Source organism: Coregonus clupeaformis, chromosome 7 (assembly GCF_020615455.1).
Source record: "Coregonus clupeaformis isolate EN_2021a chromosome 7, ASM2061545v1, whole genome shotgun sequence".
NCBI classification, from domain to species: Eukaryota; Metazoa; Chordata; class Actinopteri; order Salmoniformes; family Salmonidae; genus Coregonus; species Coregonus clupeaformis.
Window position 1 is genome coordinate 30,131,950 of NC_059198.1, and position 21,330 is coordinate 30,153,279.

At 42.1% G+C, this 21,330-nt stretch overlaps 1 protein-coding gene across 2 annotated transcripts; it reads right to left on the reverse strand.

The window, feature by feature from the left end:
* On the reverse strand, window positions 1–19,927 carry LOC121569717 (cell division cycle protein 27 homolog). Of its 2 annotated transcripts, none has more exons than XM_041880865.2 (19): window positions 19,711–19,927; window positions 18,253–18,328; window positions 17,546–17,693; window positions 17,141–17,266; window positions 16,086–16,183; window positions 15,632–15,801; window positions 13,634–13,851; window positions 11,991–12,102; window positions 11,647–11,765; window positions 11,223–11,322; window positions 10,473–10,674; window positions 10,000–10,172; window positions 9,625–9,777; window positions 9,173–9,381; window positions 3,267–3,384; window positions 2,880–3,008; window positions 2,665–2,739; window positions 1,989–2,151; window positions 1–1,617 (listed from the first exon to the last, which is right to left on the reverse strand). In XM_041880865.2, exons 1-19 carry the CDS (start codon window positions 19,735–19,737, stop codon window positions 1,529–1,531), a joined length of 2,505 nt encoding a protein of 834 aa, XP_041736799.1. In that variant the 5' UTR covers window positions 19,738–19,927; the 3' UTR covers window positions 1–1,528. The 2 variants fall into 2 exon arrangements, with proteins under 2 accessions (XP_041736799.1, XP_041736800.1); XM_041880866.2 differs by having other exon boundaries at window positions 1–1,614; window positions 19,711–19,923.
* Between the last annotated feature and the right edge of the window lie 1,403 nt (window positions 19,928–21,330).

Consider the following 21,330-nt stretch of genomic DNA (forward strand, 5'->3'; position numbering starts at 1 on the left):
CATGTTTAAAGTAGTTTATTCTATAATTTCAAATATCCTTAAAATGAATAGCACATATATATATACATGAACAGACATTATCCCCAAAGACAGAACACATTTAAAATTAAGACCCCAACGCACTTGCAAAATGAGAACATATTTTGACCAGGCTGTGCGGAGGTCAAATTTTAAGTTGCTCTTATCGCATAAACTATGCCTTAGAAAAAAAGCACCAGAACTTTAGGAAAGCCATTTCAACTCCTCGATATGGGGCAATATTTCTGAATGAGGTGTTGAGATTTTTGCCTTTCCCAACTGTACATTAAGAAGCACATCAAGAAACATTTTATACATACACACAGAATCAATGCGAAATTCCCCAAACACACATTTGGCTGTTTGGGTGATTTAATTCTAGGGGATCACATACATCCAAATATTGAAACTGGGCATTTAATCCCCGTCATCATACCTTGTATTAGTGTGGTCAGTGAGGACCAACCTGTGGTAGCCTGGTCCCAGATCGGTTTGTGCTCTTTTCAACTCCATTACTGTCATTGTCAAGCCAAAACATGTTTGACATGACGATGAATGATGGCATGAAAGCTCAAACAGACTGGCACTCAGGCTAAACCTGTGGATGATTATCATATTTGAGCACATTTGTTTCTAGAAGTATTTTATGATGTATCACCTCAAAAGAACAGCACATCGAATCTTGTTGACTGGTTGGACGAACCACTGGCTTTTCACATCAGTGTCAATAAGAGGCACTTCTGAAACAAACATGGTTAAATATGTCACTTTTATTTATTTATCTGTGATCGAGACATCTGGCATTGCTAGATCTTAAGTCGGGAGATATTCTCTGTCTGCTTTAGCTGAAACTCGCCGGGCCATAGCCATGGTTGGAACACCTTGGACATCCCAACGCCCCGGAGAAAAGGCGAGAAATGTGCTTGTCCTCATTCCTCTCCCATACATTTACTCACAGACCAATCAGGAGAGAGGAACCAAAGAGCTATAGGCTATAACACAAGTGTTTATTCAGAGTAACGCTGATAAAATTAACAAAAAACCTAAACATTAAGACAGGGACTTTATTTTTCTTCCGTGGGCATGAGCGCAGCGCTCCAAACCTAAAAGAAGTGAAAGTGATGTCTTTCAATGATGAGGTGTGGGACATTCAAAATCAGCACTGATGGGGCGATGTGGTGCTGATGAGGTATTCTACGAAAAACAAACCAAAAACACATGGCTGCATGGGACCCGACGAGAATGATAAGCCAGCGAGGACTAAGGCATGACGGGAGAAGGACGAGGATGGTGGTGGTGGTGGGGTGGTAGAAAACAAAACCAAGAAATAGCAGATGATTTATAAAAATAAAAAAACAAACAATTGGAGGTACTGTATTAGCAGCAGTTTGTTTTCCTTTTTTTTCTTCTTCCTCTTTTTTTAAATACTGGAGTCCAGAGGTTAGCTCCAGGTTGGCATGATTTTTAAGTCCAAAGGAGGGGTCGGGGTGGAGGGGTAGGGTCAGGAGGGTTACAGGACCTCATCGCTCTCGGCAGTGTGGAGCTGCGTGTCGTCTGCGTCGGTCATACTGCTCTCCTGCGACTCCTCCACCTCAGCTGCTGGGGACAAGGTGGAGGTCAGAGGTCAAAGCATGGCTCCTGACAGTCTGAAACTTTTCAGCTTCTTTCCTGAAGTAACATGAATAGACAGAAGCCTGACCATATTGGCATCCTCGCCCTAAAATCTGTACTTTAGTGCTAGGCCACACCTTTCTGGAGTGTTTAACATATACTATTCAAATTCTGAAGTATATTGACTCAAAATTATTTACTACTAGTACTCAATGTTTAATTTTAAGGCTGTCAAATACTTTACATTCATAAATGATGATGCAGCTCATAACAAATGTACAGGTCATTGTCGTCATTAACAGGGAATTAAATGGTCATAGCCATGCATCAGTCGGTCATGGCAGTCACAGTGGTTGTACCTGAGTCATAGGGGTAGTCCTCAGTGACAGGCTCCTCGTCGTCAGGGAGGTACCTCTTGTCTATGGCCTCTTTGATCTGATTATTGGCTCCTTTGGGATCCAGGTCCATGGCCCAGGAGAAGTTCATCAATGCCAAGTGGGTCTGGCCCAGCTTCTTATACACCTGAGGGGAGCAATAGGGAGGAAAGCATATGATTAGAGCAGGACACACCATCCATATGAATACATTCGTAAACTAGGAAATATGTCACTTTACCCCTACCTACATGTACATATTACCTCAATTACCTCAACTAACCCACATTGACTCATTACCGGTACCCCTATATAGCCTCGTTATTGTTATTTTATTGTGATCCAATTTCTCCTTTATATAGCAAATTTCTATTACCTTTTAAAAACTGCATTCTTGGTGAAGGGCTCATAAGAAAGCATTTCACGGTAAGATCTAAACTATACCTGTTGTATTCAGCGCATGTGACAAATAACATTTGATGTCATAAACCTCTCATAGCTATTTAGTGCATTGCACAAAGTCAGACTGTATGAGATTTGAGAGGTGAGTGTATTATGGTCTATTATTGAGTATGAGTATCAAAGTGACAGTAAATTCTTCACTTACGGTCTGCTCCTGTCCTCTTAATCCCCACAAAGAAAAAAGTTTACATTTGCTTACCTTTCCTATTAAAAAGTAAACAAGGGACTCTTTGGGCACTATTTGTTTCAGCTCTTCAAGCTCTTGTAGAGCAGCCTGAAAAGCAAACACAAAATATAATTTTTTGATTAGACTTAACCAATAGAAAATAATGATAATATTAATACGGAAGAAGAGGAATTCTGCTGAAAAGTAGGTTAGTCAGTGGTGGCTTATGAAATGCCATATGGACCTACCTTGTACTTTTCATTAGCGAAGAGGATGGAGGCCCTGTGGAATTTGCATAGAGGGTTCTTGGGGTCTATGTTGATCGCTCTATTCAGGGTTTCCAAAGCATGGTCAGACTTCTTCAGTGCATGCTGAACCTGTGTGGAAACAACAGGAAACATGGAGCGAGTTAGTTAGCGTGCCATAAAGGACATTGGAGAAATATAACTCAAGTACCAAATGTAAAATACTACAGGCTATGAAAATAGTAACAATAATAATACATATTAATTATAAAAGTGTTTTTCTAAAACACAAAGATAGTAAAAAAAATAAAAATAAAAATCAGCATGCAATGTCTTAAAGTGCCCTGACAGACTGAGTGAGCTGAAAGACTGAGTGTAGTGGCCACTCACCACTCCGATGTGGCAGAGGAGCACAGAGCTCTGAGGGTTGATGCTAAGTGCCTTCTTGAAGTGAATCTCTGCCAGGTTGAACTTCTCCTGCTTGTAGTAGATCATCCCCAAGCCATACCTGGAAATGGAGGGATAAAAAGAGGGACGTAGAGAGAGAGAACGAGCGAAAGGTGAGATAACAAGCGTCTCCCATAATCCATAAACATCAAAATATGACGCATTTGTTTTAATTCCTTATTGAGACTTTAGCTTATTAATCTGCATTATAAGGTCATATAATAACATAAGGTCAAAGAATAACATAATACAGGTAATACAGTGTTGTGTTCGAGACCACCTAAAGTGAGACCGATTCATGACCAAGACCGGAGCAAATCGAGTCCGAGTCAAGACCAAGACCGGAGGGGGACAAGGGGTCTGAGACTGAGTCAAGACCGAGACCAGAAAAATGTGAGTCCAATTCAAGACCATGATTGTAAGAGTTCAAAATGTCCAGTATTTCTGTGTTCATATTTCAGAACATATGGATTCTTTAGACATTCAGAAGTGAAAAAATGCACGCTGAGGGAAAATAGAGACACTCTACAAATTATTACTAAACCAAACACAGTGGGGAACAATGGGCCTTCTACGCCTTCAGAGAAGGGCTAAGGTTTGATAAAATAATGACAATAATAATAATAATAATAATAATATGTTCAATGATGTTCTGATTTAATTTTTTACATTTACATTTTAGTCATTTAGCAGACGCTCTTATCCAGAGCGACTTACAGTTAGTGAATACATTTTTTTTTTTTATACTGCCCCCCCGTGGGAATCGAACCCGCAACCCTGGCGTTGCAAACGCCATGCTCTATCAACTGAGGTACATCCCTGCCGGCCATTCCCTCCCCTACCCTGGACGACGCTGGGCCAATTGTGCGCCGCCCATGAGTCTCCAGGTCGCGGCCGGCTGCGACAGAGCCTGGATTCGAACCAGGATCTCTAGTGGCACAGTTAGCACTGCGATGCAGTGCCTTAGACCACTGCGCCACTCAGGAAACTCTTCAGTTTTTGTTGGAAAGGCAAGGGTTAACGATGAAGAGAAAAAAAGATCAAAATCAGGATTTTTCTTTGCTGTCTCTGGGGAGATACATCTAGCTAGCTAAGCCAGCCATTCGCTAGGCCATCAGAAACTAGATAAAGGCATCTGCCATTCAACTGTAATTGGGAAAAACTTTGGAGTGACAGTGGAATCAACCAAATCACATTTGGACTTAATGAGTGGGACCGTTTTTACAAAAACATATGGAAACTTCTGCCTTCTTGATGGCCAACAGGTCACTGCGCAATAGCGAGCAGTAGTTTTCCCACGGTCTAGCTAGCTAGCTTTTGTTGTTGGCTAGTTTGCAGCAGATGCATCAGGTGTTATCAAAGAGAATGTTGTTGCTAATTTGTTAGCTTCTCCTTATTTCAAGAATAACTTTCAACAAGAAGTTTCAAATGATCATCATCTGGTGAGTGGAACTGTTTTTTTTATTGCGGCACGCTTGCTGTTGATAGCCATCTCTTTGAAAATAACTTGTGTGTGAAACAGTGTTGCATTTAAAGTGGAACTGACAGCGTTTTAGCAACATGAAATCGTATTTAAAAAGAACAGTTCATATACATCCCAGGAAGAATGACCATTTTCACGATATGGTCATTTTCACGTTTTCATAAATGTAGGAATTAGGTATACTAAGGCATTTATGAAAATTCTATAGCAATATAGAGTGGGAAAGTGGCCTTGCGTTTGTACAATTAATAGACAGTGCAGTAAATAAAACCGAATAAAAACATCTGTCTTGTCCGGGACCGGAGTCTACACAGACCGGTGCGCTATAGCCAATCAGAGCTACAACATACCTTTATACAAACAAGCCATTTGCCACACAGGCCAGCCATCATTCACTTTGAACTGGACTGTGTGTTTACAGGCAGTTGCAACAGCGTGACTTTAGATCATTAGAACGAATTCGCCAAAAGCCACAAAATACACCTGAATTGATTTCTGCAAATATGTAAACGCCACGGTAGTCCTCTTCACATTTCTATTTATCAAACAACCATAAAAAGGCAGGCTCTCTCAACCTCAGTTATGCACATCAACATAATCAACAACTAATGCTAGCCAGAGCAAGAGGAGCTAGAATCTAACGAAGGAACATTAGATAAACACTCAAACTTTTTCAGCTAAACAATGGGGAATTGTAGCCTCCTCATCCTTCTGCAGCTTGCCTGCCCATGCATGCTTGTCCTAACCAAGCACCCAAGCTAACTGGCTAAAGTTGGCTAGCTTGCTAGCTAGCTAGCTGCTTCCAGACACAAATGAGAGAACACCTCACTCTGACCATTTTACTCACCGTAGCAGAGCTGGTTAGGCTGTTTACATGTTATCTAGAGCGTTCTTGACTAACTATAACTTTTTTTGCCTACGTTTACTGACACCGGTCATATTCAGCAGGTGTTGCGCGTTCGTAAATTCATCAGTTGTCCTGCGCTCTGGCACAATCAGACGAGAGTACTCTGAAATCAGAGTAGATAGCAAGAGTGAATTTGCGAACGCAAGAGATATGCTAACTGTATAACAGTTGTTTCAAGATCTTGCTAGCTAACCAAATGACACCTGCATCTCTAGCTGTGTATAGCCACCGAAAAATGATATGAGGGGGAAAAAAGGTCAGTCACTCACCCACTCCTCCAATGGCATGACATCCTGCTAGCTAGCTAGGTAGCGTTAGGCTCCATGTTTTTAGCTTGCTACATAAATAGATACGCTAGCCTATTAGCCGCGTTATGACTGACTTGTGATCATTGCCCTTGCTAGTTTGATTGTATTGACATTCCCAACGTTAGTTACATTCATCCGTTTTTATCCAGAATATTGAGTAATTGAAACTGAAACAATGCATCCCGAATGGAGGCAGCAAACAATGTACCAGGCCAGCTGTGATTTACAACCTGATAGCAATATTTTTTGGACTACCAAGAAATGTATTGGTGAATTATATGAATAATGCATTGAACTGCATCCATCTATTCTGCCAGCAATGCCTTAGAGTACATTTTAAAATCAGGTAAGCCAGTTGAGAACAAGTTCTCATTTACAACTGCGACCTGGCCAAGATAAAGCAAAGTAGTGCAATAAAAACAACAACAGAGTTACATATGGAATAAACAAAACGTACAGTCAATAACACAATAGAAAATCTATATACAGTGTGTGCAAATGTAGTAAGTTATGGAGGTAAGGCAATAAATAGGCCATAGTGCAAAATAATTACAATTTAGTATTAACACTGGAGTGATAGATGTGCAGAAGATGATGTGCAAATGGAGATACTGGGGTGCAAATGAGCAAAATAAATAATGTAAATAACAATATGGGGATGAGGTAGTTGGGTGGCCTAATTACAGATGGGCTGTGTACAGGTGCAGTGATCAGTAAGCTGCTCTGACAACTGATGCTTAAAGTTAGTGAGGGAGATAAGTGTCTCCAGCTTCAGAGATTTTTGCAGATCGTTCTAGTCATTTGCATCAGAGAACTGGAAGGAATGGCGGCCAAAGGAGGTGTTGGCTTTGGGGATGACCAGTGAGATATACCTGCTGGAACGCATACTACGGGTGGGTGTTGCTATGGTGATCAATGAGCTAAGATAAGGCAGGGATTTGCCTAGAAGTGATTTATAGATGACCTGAAGCCAGTGGGTTTGGTGACGAATATGTAGTGAGGGCCAGCCAACGAGAGCGTACAGGTCACAATGGTGGGTAGTATATGGGGCTTTGGTGACAAAACGGATGGCACTGTGATAGACTACATCCAATTTGCTGAGTAGAGTGTTGGAAGCTATTTTGTAAATGACATCTCTGAAGTCAAGGATCGGTAGGATAGTCAGTTTTACGAGGGCATGTTTAGCAGCATGAGTGAAGGAGGCTTTGAGTGAAGGAGGCTTTGTTGCAAAATAGGAAGACGATTCTAGATTTAACTTTGGATTGGAGATGCTTAATGTGAGTCTGGAAAGAGAGTTTACAGTCTAACCAGACACCTAGGTATTTGTAGTTGTCCACATATTCTAAGTCAGACCCGCCGAGAGTAGTGATTCTAGTCGGGCAGGCGGGTGCAAGCAGCGTTCGATTGAAGAGCATGCATTTAGTTTTACTAGTGTTTAAGAGCAGTTGGAGGCCACGGAAGGAGTGTTGTATGGCATTGAAGCTCGTTTGGAGGTTTGTTAACACAGTGTCCAATGAATGTTGAGTCAAATATGGAATGTTGAGTCAAATATAACCTATTTTTAAAACCTCTTATACAGTTGGTTTTGTAGCATAAACTGGGAATTTGATATTTTTGACTGATATGATTGTTTGTTTCATATCTGCAAAGTAGTTCAAACGCTGTCAGTTCCCTTTAAGCTTTAGGTCACCGGTTGGTTACTTTGTGTGCTAAACGTGAAATGTTTTTTTGCAATGGGAAGTGGTTGTAGTACATTTTGGTTGGGAAATGCTTAATGGTTGTGTTTTTGTATTCTTACGATTGGGACCTACTGGCTTATTATTTCCGAGTTTATGGACTGCTTATCCTTTAACATCATGCTGTGTGTGACTGCTGTCTTTCCATCGGCCCTATGCAGTGTTGTAGTGATGCCTGGAGAAGTGGGTATACTCACATTTTGCCAAAAAAAATCCAAAATGGCCCACCCAGTGAAGAAAAGGCACCCTGTGTGAAAAATCCTGTTTTCCTATGTTTTTTAATGAGTTTTTCTATAGATTTTTCTGATTTTCACTCTCCAAAATCACACTTTTTAAGTCCACAACAATGCTTAAACCACATCTATCTGATTGGGTGGGCCTGTCAGGGCCTTGCTCCCCAGTGGGTGGGCCTCTGTCCACCCAGGCTCATCCATGTCTACGCCCCTGATGCAAACAGAGCATGATAACAGTTGCACATCACAAATAGCCAACTAACCAACACTTCGGACTAAACTTTTTAAATACCTGGTTTGCATACCCATTGTTGCCTTAGTTAGCATTTACTAGTAAATATGTTGAAACGTCTTTCCTACCCTTCCGCCTACCGATGTCATTCTTCTGTGTGCTGCTCCATGCCAAAACCAGTTGACAGCTGCACACTCTTGCTGCCTGCAGATGATATTCTGCTGAAACTAGGCTGTGTGTGTGGCGCGCATGTGAATATTTTTCACATGCTTTGCGATTGTGTAGGCTACTTTTTGCATGATTTCTCAATTGTACTACATAATTGATAAGTTGTATACCTCCACTACACTACTTTGATACGCATCAGTAGGGATTAAGAAGTGAGTATAAGCAATGCCCACTGAAAATAAACAGGGTATAGGGTTTATACCTGCCTATACCCTCCACTACACCTTTGTGTTTACAAAAAGTACACTCTCCTACATGAGTGCGCTGATATTACGGTTGCTGTCCTTTCAGAGTCACAAACCTGTCACACACTGAATGCCTATAGGTTCGCCTCTACACAAACATGTCTATAATAGATAAGCTGTTAAGATATTAATGTTTCAAGAAAGGAGTGTATATATTTGGCCTGGTGAAGCGGTTTTATGCGCTGACTGAATGGAAGATGATAATTATGAGTTTTTTTAACTCCGCTGGTCTCGGGAAGAAATTACGAGTCCTCAATGTCCGAGACCGAGTCAAGACCGAGTACAAATGTATCCGACAGAGACAAGACACTCAATATGTGGTCTCAAGAGCAAGACCGGACTACTACAACACGGAGGTAATAAAATAAAATAGTATGGTAATATTATAACATAATATTAGAGCATTTCACATCTATTACGATTGTAATTCAGATTTTGTCACATCCACTATCACTCCAAGGTTGTACACTAACTCACCAGGCATTGTAGTGGCGTGTGTTGACTCTAATGGCGTTACGGAAGCAAGCCAGAGCCTTCTCCAGCTCCTCTGTGAGGACAAACTCGTGGCCTAGCAACGTGTAGGCATAGGCAAATCCCGGGTTCACCTGGATGGCACGCTGGAAGAACTTAATGGCTATGTCATGCTCCCTCTGCAGACTGAAACAGTTGCCAGCCACACACCATGCCTAAGGGGACAAAAATAGAGAGTTAAGGAGGGGGAAAAGGGAGGGAATAGAAGAGGAGAGAAAAGAGTGATGATAGAAATAGGAGCAGAAGAAACAAAAATATGGATATTTTAGATTTAGGCAACCATACTCCAAGACAGAATCACTTGTAAGCATTTCCCAATGGAAAGGTCTCAATTGACTAGACATGTGGATACGGTACATGCAAATGTTAGTCCCAGTCTGTGTTAGTTAACTACGTACCTCTGGTGAATTCTTGTCCATGTCGGTGAGGTCTTTGGACAGGGCCGACAGGGCCACGTCCTTCTGCAAGTGCCACAGGGTGGTGGAGTAAATCTCCATGCCCTCTACCCGGTAGCTCTCGATGCGCCGCACCTCCGAGAAGATCCTCTCCGCCTGCAGGGAGGGGACAGGAGGCGAAGAGTGAGAAAAGTTTCTAATCGAGCCATTGAGAAGTAGCAAAAGCCACCATACACAGCCCATCGTCCACTCTTTGCATCCATTTGACAGTCTAAACCCTGTGAAATTGTAGCAAGGACAGGAGTACATCTATATTCAGATGCCCACAATCCCCGTTTTAAGTGTGAAAGGTGAACCTAGCAAAAGGCCCTCCCTTACCTGCATGTATTCGGCCAGCTCAAAGTGGGCCCTGCCGATCTGTCCCAGGACCCACCCTGTGTTGTAGTGATGGGAGGGCAGCTGGCTCAGGATGCTGATGGCCTCTTTACAGTTGTAGGAGCAGAGGGCCAGGTACCCCCGGCCGATGTCTCGCATCAGCATCATCAGGCCATCTGGAACACAGAGGGGTTGGAGATAAGGACTTGTGATGGCATCTTTGTAAGGACATTGTTCCGTTGTGTTTGTGTTAGTCATAGCTAAAGTATGACAAGGTGGCTAATAAGACTATTATAACAGCAACTCAATAATTTTTTTTTTTAAAGAGTCAGAAAACTACTGCATTACTTTGACATAATTTGTTTTTAATGGCAGTGTATCCCTACATCTCAGCTCAACATCTTGCTATGGTCAGGTAAAGAAGACTCATTAAAAGTCAATGTGTGAGAGTTCATTCTAACAGTGTCCCAGTTCACCTGCAGCAGCCTTCTGCAGACTGAAGGCCTGGAACTGAGAGCCCATACTGACTTTCCCCTCTGTCATGGACGAGTCCAGCTTGAGGATCTCAATGCTCTCGTTCAGGTTGGAGGGGGTGATGCCTCCCTTGCCCGTTTTTGACTTGGTCTTCCGGTTGGGGATTTTGGTGGGGAACTTCATTTTCAGCTTCTTGCTGTTCTCCTGTTGAGGAATGCATGTTTGTTTGTGTTTAGCATCTCAAAGACCTCTGCTGACGTCAGAAACATGTCTGCTCCCCCCCCCCCCTCGCTTTTGATATTTGGAACAGACAGACTACTAGGAAATAGAACGTCTTTGCCAAGAATCTCAGCAGCACAGCCCAGTGCCAGTCTGTTTTGTGCCAACCTCTATTCTATTAAGAAACAAAATAATACATATAAAATGAAATCTCTGCTCATAAATATCATTACACTACTTAAATGCTAGACTTGAGAGCGAATGTATGTTTTTGTTTTCCTGGTTAAAAAGATGCACCACAAATCCTAATGTCCATCTCAATACCAGTATTTGGTTATATGTTTAAAGGAAAAATCCACTCAAACTATCTTTTGGTATTTCTTTCATTAGTCCACTGTTGATACAGTCCCATAATGTTTTGTATATCAGCAGTCAAGTTTTCAAGAAGCAAAGTGTCACTTGCCATATCATCATGACGATGCATTTTGAATAAAAAAAGATGTCAAATTCCCAAGGAGTCTCTGCTATGTTACCTTGGCAGTAGAGCTGGCACTGGTGAAGAGTCTGGAGCTCCGCCTGGGCTGCACATTGGGGGGAGCAGCGATGGTGGGGCTCAGCACTTGAGGCGTAGTACTACAGTAGGCACAGACAAACAGAGCAGAACAATGGTCATCAGGTCTTCATACTTAGACAACCATTAGCACAGAACACCAACGCCATGAGTGACATTTTGACCATGCAAAAATGCTGCAATGTTTCAAGTTTAAAGCACAACACTTGACTCAAAACAAATATGGATCACAATTTCATAACATTTACACAATTTCACCCTGCATGAATTCGCACTGAAAATAATACGTAAAAAAGTAATGTGAGGACAGCTGTCTTTTTTGGCAACATCTCTGCATTTCCATACTGTAAACATGGGTCCATATGGGCCTGGTAATGAGCACATACCTGGTCTGTGGGGGGGCAGTGGTCTGAGTCTGGTTGAAAGGGACAGGGATGACCTCCCTGCTGTTACCACTCTGTGCAAACACCGACTTCGTCCCCGCCTGACTGATTCTCGCTACAGACTGTGGAAAAGTGGGAACAAGCCATTAAAAAATGTCCAACAAAACATATTTGACTTTCACTTTGTTCAATCCTTCACTGAAATGAAAGGAATCTCCTCTGAAGTTGAATTGTTTTCTATTAAGCGTGCATAGATCGATTTTTACACACAGTATGTTGCTCTTCGATCAACACGCCAAATAGGAGAACCACACAGCGTTTGGCGTGTTGGCTTCATTATAGCGTACCTTCTTTGGTGGGACTCCGGGAGGGGGCGGATCCATCCCCGAGCCACTGTGAGAGTAGTTCTGCAGATACAAGGGGTCCCCTGGGCTGGGCTCCAGGGGCAAGATTCCAAAACTGGGAATAAGAGGATTCAAACGGATTCTCAGTATAAAAATAATCATCATATACATTGCAGACTTATTCAGCTCTTTATAATTTAGCCTATCATTCAGAAGTCCCCATGGAGGCCATTTACATCCAGTTACAGTACCACTCACTACCAGAGCAGCCTGTAACGCAGGTAGAAAAGCCCACACAGAACAAAGCCGTCGTAGAGGACAAAATCTGGAAAGCAGTAATCAAGATGTCTTCTGAAGCCAGTTATCATTACAGTCTCCCTAATTACAGGCCAGTGGACAATGGAGCTGGAGGATGAATGAATGAGAGACCAGTATGTACTGCAGCCAGGTGCACAATATCAAATTATAGCCTAGATAATGTTACTTGACTACAATTTTCAAAGCCATGGACAAATTACTAGCGGAGTGATCGCTGACAATAGAATAATGTTCTGAGCAGAATGCCAATTCATATGCCTCCATAATGTAGGGTGTCCAATCAAAAACGCATATTTTGACCAATGGATAGAATAACATAAATTGGGCAGATAACCCTCTAAGAAAACCAATGCTCCAAATCTCATGTCTCTATCATAATCCATTCACAAGTTATTGGAGTTTTCACCCTTGTAGGATGGCCAAAATTAGGGTGACTAAATCAATGGAGGCCAGAGAAGAAAACTGGTCAAAATACAGGAAAATAACATTGTGTCAGCTAGGCTGGATGCTGTGCAAGAATTAAGGCAAACAGTTGAACTCATCATCTTTCTTCTCAAATCCGGAGGACATAAAACAATATAGAGGTAAGATAGATATATTGATTTTGAGACATGATATGTAGTGCCTTCACATTTTAGTATATGCTTTTCATATTAATGCGAAATTCCTGTTCTTTTTAGAAGATTTCTCACAAAAACAAACGTATCTCTGTGAAATGTCAACGGAGCATTGAGCGTATACCAAGCTTTTTATCTTCAAAGCCTTTTACATTTAATCCAGGTCGTGTCATGCTAATTTAGCTCTTTGCGACCCGCGGAAACAACTTTAAAGACAACCACAAAATGCTAAATCCTCAAAAGTTGTTACGAGAAACCTGCACCGCTATGTCAACAGAGCTTAGTGCTTATTAACGGATGTATTAGGTTACGAAATCCAACTTTTTTGATAGAATGTTGATGTGTTAGAGAAAGACCCCACTGAAAGATTCAGAACATGAATAATCATATTTGTCTTGGTAAAATGTATTTTATAACATAAGGAAGTAACATTTCATCACCAAAGCGCGTGTTTACCCACTCTGGGCAGAGTGTGTGGACACCCTACATAATGACACTGTAAACGTAGTCGAAGTGGGAAACACGGGAGTGCCTCAACACATAGGGAATACACACACACTCAAAATACAGTGCCACACGACACTTATGAGCAGATTGACACAGGCATGCGTTATCTATCCACTTACGATAAAACAGTCCAACACATGTAATAGAGCCTCTACTGAGAAAAAACATCTCATATGTGTGTGTAGGTGGTGAGACCACCGGTACCTGGGTGTGAGGGGGCTGAGTGCTGCCGGTCCCCCCAGTAGACTACGCCCACTCTTGGGTTTGTTCTGCACTTGTTTGGATAGCAAGGAGCCACCTGTCCCCAGAGGCCCTACGGTGTCCGGGGAGATGACGGACGAGTCGATGTAGGACATGGTGGAGTCTGTGTTCAGAGACGAGTACTTGGAGTTGGAAGACTCCAGGTTCAGTCTGTTTAATTCCTACAGGGGAGGGAAAGGGAACGAGACAGCGGTTGTCAGTTCTTCTGTGCACATTTGGATAGGTATTTGGATAGACAGGTTATTAGGTCTTTCCTTGTGAAGTGCTATTTATCATAAAGTGTTCACTAGGGGTGTAACCAAACCCACGGTTCGGTACATATTGCGGTTTTGGGTCACGGTTCGGTTTCGGTACAGTGGGAAAATAAAATGCCAAACGTTACTGTAGATTATTTTAGTGTTGGCAAAAGATGTCAAACTAACCCAGGAATAGATCATGAGCCATATAATGTATGGCCCTATAAAATCTGTTTTATTTTTTGCCTGGTTCCATTTTGTTTTTCCAGGTCTCAGATTTGACCCGTTATTCAGGTTCACTCTCAAAAATTGGAGGTCCTGGGGCCTCCCGAATGGCGCAGCGGTCTAAGGCATTGCATCGCAGTGCTAGAGGCGTCACTACAGACCCCGGTTCTATCCCGGGCTGTATCCCAAATGCCTGTGATCAGGAGTCCCATAGGGCGGCGCACAATTGGCCCAGCGTCGTCCAGGTTAGAGGAGGATTTGGCCAAGGGGATTTATTAGACTCATCACGCTCTAGCGACTCGTTGTGGCGGGCCGGGCGCCTGTAGGCTGACCTCGGTCATCAGTTGAACGGTGTTTCCTCTGACACATAGTTGCGGCTGGCTTCCAGGTTAAGCGGGCGGGTGTTAAGCAGCGCGGTTTGGCAGGTCATGTTTCGGAGGACGCATGGCCCGACCTTCGCCTCCCGAGCCAGTTGGGGAGTTGCAGCGATGATCGAAATTGGGGAGAAAAAGGGGGTAAAATAAAAAAAATTATGGAGGTCCACAACAATTCTTAAACCACATCAGGAAACAATGAGGTCTGGGAGAAATCTAAGAAATTACACATTTTGGGTGTAGATCAACTTTAAATTTAGGTGTGCGCCAGCAAGAGCCTTGCTTGGTTAGCGGTGATTCTGTAGCACACGTGATTATAGATTTTCCTGAACAAATCACCACTGGATTGATGCAAATAATCATGATATCATTCTGCCAGGTAAGCATAGACTACTTTGTAGTTAACATTTCATTGAGAAGGTTTTTGGGAAAGCCTTTCCATCTACCAGAAGACTGTTGTCATTAGCATCATCACTAACGGTTACATAGTGGCAGACAAACGCGCACACACACAGACAGGTGAATTCCCACACCGTTGCCTCTTCAGAAAGTTAAAGGAAAATACAAATGACTTATGCATTTTGTTCATGTCTTATCATCATCTTGGGCAAATTAATGTTCTAATAAATTCAATACATTTAGTTGATTTCCTTCTAAATTCAATAAATGTTTGCTTCTACTGGGAAGCCAAAATGTTCCCAAACTGGAGATTTAAACAATGATGGAGTACAGAACTAATAGTTCCCGACTGCTCCTTACAAAATGATCATTTGAAATGCGCCAATTAAGATTAGAATTTTGATTACAACGTGCACATAGGCTCTAGTTGTTTTAAAAGGAATAGCTTACTAGTGTTATTTTTATATATAATGTATTAATTTGGTTTCACAGTGCAGACCGAACCGAGGTCCCCGTACCAAACTGTTCAGTAAGAATATATGTACCGTTACACCCCTAGAGTTCACAGATCACATTCTTCCACAGTCCCAACCCCTTGCCAAACACCAGGTCAAACACTCCTTCATCTTGGTACCAAGACAATGCAATGTAAGCCATCATTGTAAAGAGAGCCAAACCTGGCCGTAGAAAAAGTTGAAGGGACGTACTAAGGTGTCCTGGGGCGTCTCCATGAGCACCGTGTCCACCTGGCGGTGGGGCATGTTGTGGCTTGGCGTGTGGGCGGGGCTGATGGGGAACAGGGGAGGGGCTCCACTCCCGCCGCTGAAGCACTGCAGGGACGTCAGTCTGAAGATCTGCTCCGGGTCCGGACGATCGCCTGACAACAAAGATACAGGTTAATACAATCAGTTTAAGAACAGGGAGAGGGAATAGAGAGTGGATTTTAACCTGAGCACTGGTCAGGGAACTAGATTTGGTTCTGCCATCATGCATGGGATTAGGACCAGTGTGAAGTTTCTCCTTTTTCTCTTACTATGACGAGTGAATCAAACTCTATTGTTCATGCAAAAACATATTCTACTCTATCATCTTAATATGCATTATATAACTAACTACCCCCCCCCCCACCCCACCCCACCCCACCCTAGCGGATTGACTCACCGATCTGACAGAGGGACTCAAAGGGAGACCACAGGAAAGGATTCATGCTCAGGCTCTTCTGATAACATTCCGAACCTTTGGCCAGACGATCTGTTTTGCTTCACAGACAGAAATAGGAAGAAAATGATATTCTCGATATTGAGTGATGCATGTGGGTGACTGCCACGCACGTGCAATCACACAACAAAGCACATTGCACCCGGTCACGTTAATCTAATTTAGAACATTCCAGCTAATATCTTTGCCAGGATTAGCTTGTTCCTGTACCTCAAATCTAATTTATAAGAGGATGCAACCACTCACTGGGCATTTATGGTTGTATTACGGTCACACATCTTAGATACCAGACCAATTACCTTTGCTTCACCTCTACATTGGTTTTCCTGACATCACACAGTAATAATGCAACAGCACTGAAATATATCAGCATACCACGTTGTTGTTTAGGGTCTGATTTTTGAGATGGTTACACCTTTGAAATTGAGACAACAGCATTTTGATTGTGGTTCACGCACGTCTAAATAGTAACATGATGTTCATGACTAAGTGATAATTAAATGCTCAGACATTCTAGCCCACTGGCTGAGCTTACCTTACATCATGTTCTAAATACGGTATCTCTGTAGAAAGGGACACATCCTGCTGCAGTCCCTTGCTGCATTCAAATAGTCAATTTGAATTGACCAAGGTAACATTCAAATATCATTCACAGACATGCCTCCTCTCCAATTCTCAATTTCTGCTCCCTTTAATTCATTAGCAACACCATGGGAAGCTCAATTAACAAGGTTTCCTTCAGGATACAATAAACGTGTCCATCTCGACAAACAAACATCAAGGTACTGCTACGCCCAACCCTCTTCACTAGGGTCCAATGTCTATTACTCAAACCACGTACAATAATCCATTAGCAATGATATACTTCAGTTGTATAGTAAAACATTAGGTATTGCTATGTGATAGCTAGCACACAAGCAATCAGCTCTCAATTGAAAACGTTCCCCGAACATGCTTTAGATTGGTCAACAATGAAGTAATGAACATGGTTATCCTACCAATAGATTTGCCCCAACAGGGACAATGTGAAACAGGCAGAGTCTCCAAACTCTGTGACGATGTCCTCCTGGCTCTTCTGCTTGTTCAGGACCCCCCCTGTCAGGATCTGCTCTCCCTCTGCAAGCCTGGGAAGAGAAGAGGACCGGACCACTGATGTGAGCATACGGGGGTCAAAGGGGAGGGGAGCCATCCAGGCCTCTTGTCCTCAGACTGGCCCTCTTTAATCCTTGTTTGAGGAAATATTGTATTCAATTCTTGCATGACAGAAGAGTACGACCCTAAATCCACTTGGCTGCAGTATGCAGCATGGCCAAGAAAATAATATGGTGGCACTCTGGATTCAAAGCATGCACAATGTCATAACTATGAGGACTAAAACATCAGAAACAGAATAACATCCTTACTTGCTCAGTTCCACACAGCACTTGGCGAGGAGGTATTTGCATTGTGGCGTTGTGCAGCTGTGTCCCTTGAGAAGGCGGTATGCCTTGTAGGCCTTTCCCGAACGATAGTAGCATGTGGCTAACAGAAAGAGGGCCTCCTCAGAATGCACTGTGAGGAGGATAAGAGATGCATCCAAATAATGAATTTGCAAAATGTGCACTTAAATGAACATACATACAGATACATACCCTGACACACACACACACACACACACACACAAACACCAAAAGCACAATCTCATTCCCAGACGACTAGGAGTTATAAATATAAATGTTATTCATTTGGCTCCGACATTTTCTGACTTGCACTGACAGCATTAGATTCCTTTTGGCATGTGACCAAGGTTCATACTTGATGTGTTATTTTGATCGCCTCACGTCTACGCTATAGCCTAATAGTCCACTGCAGTGTTCTGCATTCCACATTAAAGCAACAGCAGCCTACAGGCTATTCTATAAGAAATGACAATGTCTTCTAAAACCTGTTTTGCATGTGTCAGGCCCCACAAGCCACCATCATGTCAAAACCTTTCAGGAGTATTTGTGTGGATTAAAGCAGTCAGGTGGAACTGTACAGTTGTCAGCACAGTAAGCTGAAGGAGGAAGAGCTCAGCTTTGCTGCAGCACGGACAATATCTTCTCAAGACAAGAGGGATAGATTTAATTACCTTCAGCATAGAGTCTCTCGGCCAGGAACACAGCATCTCGGTAGGCATAGTGGTTTAGTGCATGCCAAACAGCAGCCTAGACACAGTGAGACAAACAAACACATACATGATGTCATGTCTCCCTTTTCCCCTATCTGCATCTCTATTGTCACAGCCTACTGCGATTGTCTGATCTGGTTGTCGCTCTGACAGCAAGCTTTACAACTCACTAATAATCAATGGCCTAGTCAGTCAATAAGCACATGCGTTGATAACACAGTCTTTGAATACAAAGTTTGCAGCTTATTATAGATGACTACTCCATCTTATGGCTGGCTGTTAGCTAGATGTCTATGAAATGTTGACACAACAACCAACCATTAGCTAACTACATTCGACGGGCAGGCAATGCTATCTTTTTCAGTGAAAAAACAAAAAAATGTTATTGGGCTCAGTCGAATTCCAGTTTTTTGTGGCAAGTGTCAAACACTTTGCTAACGTTATTTCAAAGTTCGATATCAATACCAACATCTGTGGCCACAGGATAACTTAGCAATGTAACGTCTAGCCAAGTACCTTAACACAAGTTGAGGTACTTGGCTATGTTAGTTGAGGTAACGTTACTTGGCTATGTAACGTCAGATCTGATGATTTTTAAGGTTACGGTAGCTGGCAAGTGGCTAGCTGCATCAAATGTTCAACAAACGCCATGACAATGCAGACAGCAGTTACCATGTAGCTAGCTAGTACTGAGTAGTTAGCCAGCCAGTGGTTTTCAATATGTTCAATTCAGCTGTCAAAATGCCCATTTACAACCTGAAGGAACTGTTACCTCGGACGACATGTTAGTTAGCTAACTTAGCTGCAAGCGTAACGACTTTAGCGTTAACTACTGTTATGCTGCAGAGAAAGAATGACATCGAAATAATGTAAACCATCATCCATCTGATCAGCTGTAATGTTTAGTTAACAACCTTATCTAAATTAGTTCATTTAGATAACGTTATCGGAAATAAACACTCAATGTACTGTCATAGTCTAGTAATTAGCTAACGTTAGCAAGTTACGTTAGGTTATCTAATCTAGTTTGCTAACATTAACAAGATAATTCAAAACAAACGTTGAGGCTCCATAACTAGCTAGTTAAAATAGCTAGCTAGCTAAATATGGCTAGTGACTGAGTACCTAGCTACCTGGCACCTACCGCTATCTAATTTCGGATACCTGGCTGGTAGCTGACAGTGGCAGTTATAAAAGAGTACTCCTGTGTGGTATATATTGAATAACAGGCACTAGTTTACCGATTTTGACAACGAAGCAATGCTAACGTTAACTGGCTAGGCCAAGCCATTTGTTTTCAGGCCTCGGTGTAGCAGTAGTGGATCTTTCTGGTAGGGAGTGAACAGTGCAGGCCACAATACATTCCGCTTGTCCTGCATGTGACAGTTCTCTTCTTGGTATAACAAACTACTTCGTTACCTGAACAGGTTCCTGCAGCACCGTCATTCCGTTGTCAGGCTCCTTCTCTCGTCCACTGTTTTTTGTTTCCCTCTTTCTTCAGTTCCTTTCTTAGTTCAGTATCCAGGCCAGAAGTAGCTCTGAAGATTTGAACACGACCGTTACCGACCATGCCGAAAGCTCCCGAAAATATCCGAAACCGATGCGAACATATCATCTTACGAATAGAATCGAAGACTTGCGGAAATAACCGAAACAGTCTTTAGCGGAAATATAAACTCGTGTATCAACCATAGAGATAAATAGGCCCTTTTCACGATGACGTCATCTAACTTCCGCCTTTCCGCGTAGCAGGTTAACTTCACTTCCGTTCGCCCGTAACCTGAGACTTCTCTTCTGAGGTACGTTTAAGTTAAATTAGTAAAGTTAAGAGTAATAATGTTTACGTATATGCAATGGTTTGTAACTTGCTAACGTTATTGTTAATTCATAATTGTTCACTGCCTTAGTTACTTAAAAGTGGGCTAACGTTAGCTAACAACAACTTAGTACCAGATACCGATAACGTTAAAGGTAGCGTTACATTGCTGCCTGGCTGTAATGTAACAAGTTTACTTAGCTAGCTATCTAACCCTTTGTTAGGCAGTTAGTTTATTCATGAATGTATAGTAACTCACCTATTCAAATACTGTTGTGCATGATAGCTAGATAAATATTGATTCCTGGTCAAAGCTGAATGTTAATTTAGCTGTTTCTTTTCTCCCGGTGTCTGTATCGCAACAGTATCCCATCCAACACCGAAGCATGGCACAATCTTCGAGAAGATGCTATTGCAGTGTACCATTTTGTTCAAACAACAAACAGAAATTCCCGTATCTTCCCGTAAAAATCTCCTCAGCTCAGCAGGGAGGACACTCTTAAGACCCAGGCCATCGCCCGGCTGAGGATTTTAGTCGAGAGGGCCATACGGAGGGTGAAGGAGTACCATATCTGGGATGGGCTTGTTCCTCTTTCCACAGTGGGTTCAGTGAATCAGCTGTGGGCCATCTGCTGCCTCATGTCGAACTATCAGGGACCTCTTGACATTAAAGGAGACAAACCAGTCTGATGTTTTTGTCAACTGGAAGTTGTATATTTCCTGAGTAAGCTAGATGGGCTGTAAATAGAAGTACTTTTATATTACTGTATTGTATGTACAAAAAAATGTAAATATGAATTAACTTTGTTGGTAATTTAATTGATCTAATGTTATACTGTATGTTTTTGTTAAGGGTAATAACTTTTTCATAGCTATTAATGAACCTAATGTGATATATTGTAAAAATATCCAACTATTAACCATGTTATGTGCTTATGTGTCATGGCACTGATGGAACTATTAAATATATGTTTGCAAGCAACTGCTTCCAATCCTTTTTGATTTTGGTAAGAGCATTTACAACATCGCAATCCTTTTCAAAATTTGTATTTCAATACATAGATATACAGTATATAACACAATTAAGTTCATTTGCAGTTAAAGAAAAACATGTCGACATTTACATCACAATCCTTTTCAAAATGTGTTTCAGTACATAGGAGATATACAGTATATGACAAGTTAATTTGCAGTTAAAGAAAAAAATGTCAAAGGTTCACCTT

Coding starts and splice junctions, on each gene's coding strand:
- LOC121569717 (XM_041880865.2), bottom strand. CDS start 19,737: ATGACGGTGCTGCAGGAACCTGTTCAG. Junction 17,694..18,252: donor CGAGAGACTCTATGCTGAAG/GTAATTAAATCT, acceptor TCCTCCTCACAG/TGCATTCTGAGGAGGCCCTC. Junction 10,173..10,472: donor TCTGCAGAAGGCTGCTGCAG/GTGAACTGGGAC, acceptor TCTGTGTTCCAG/ATGGCCTGATGATGCTGATG.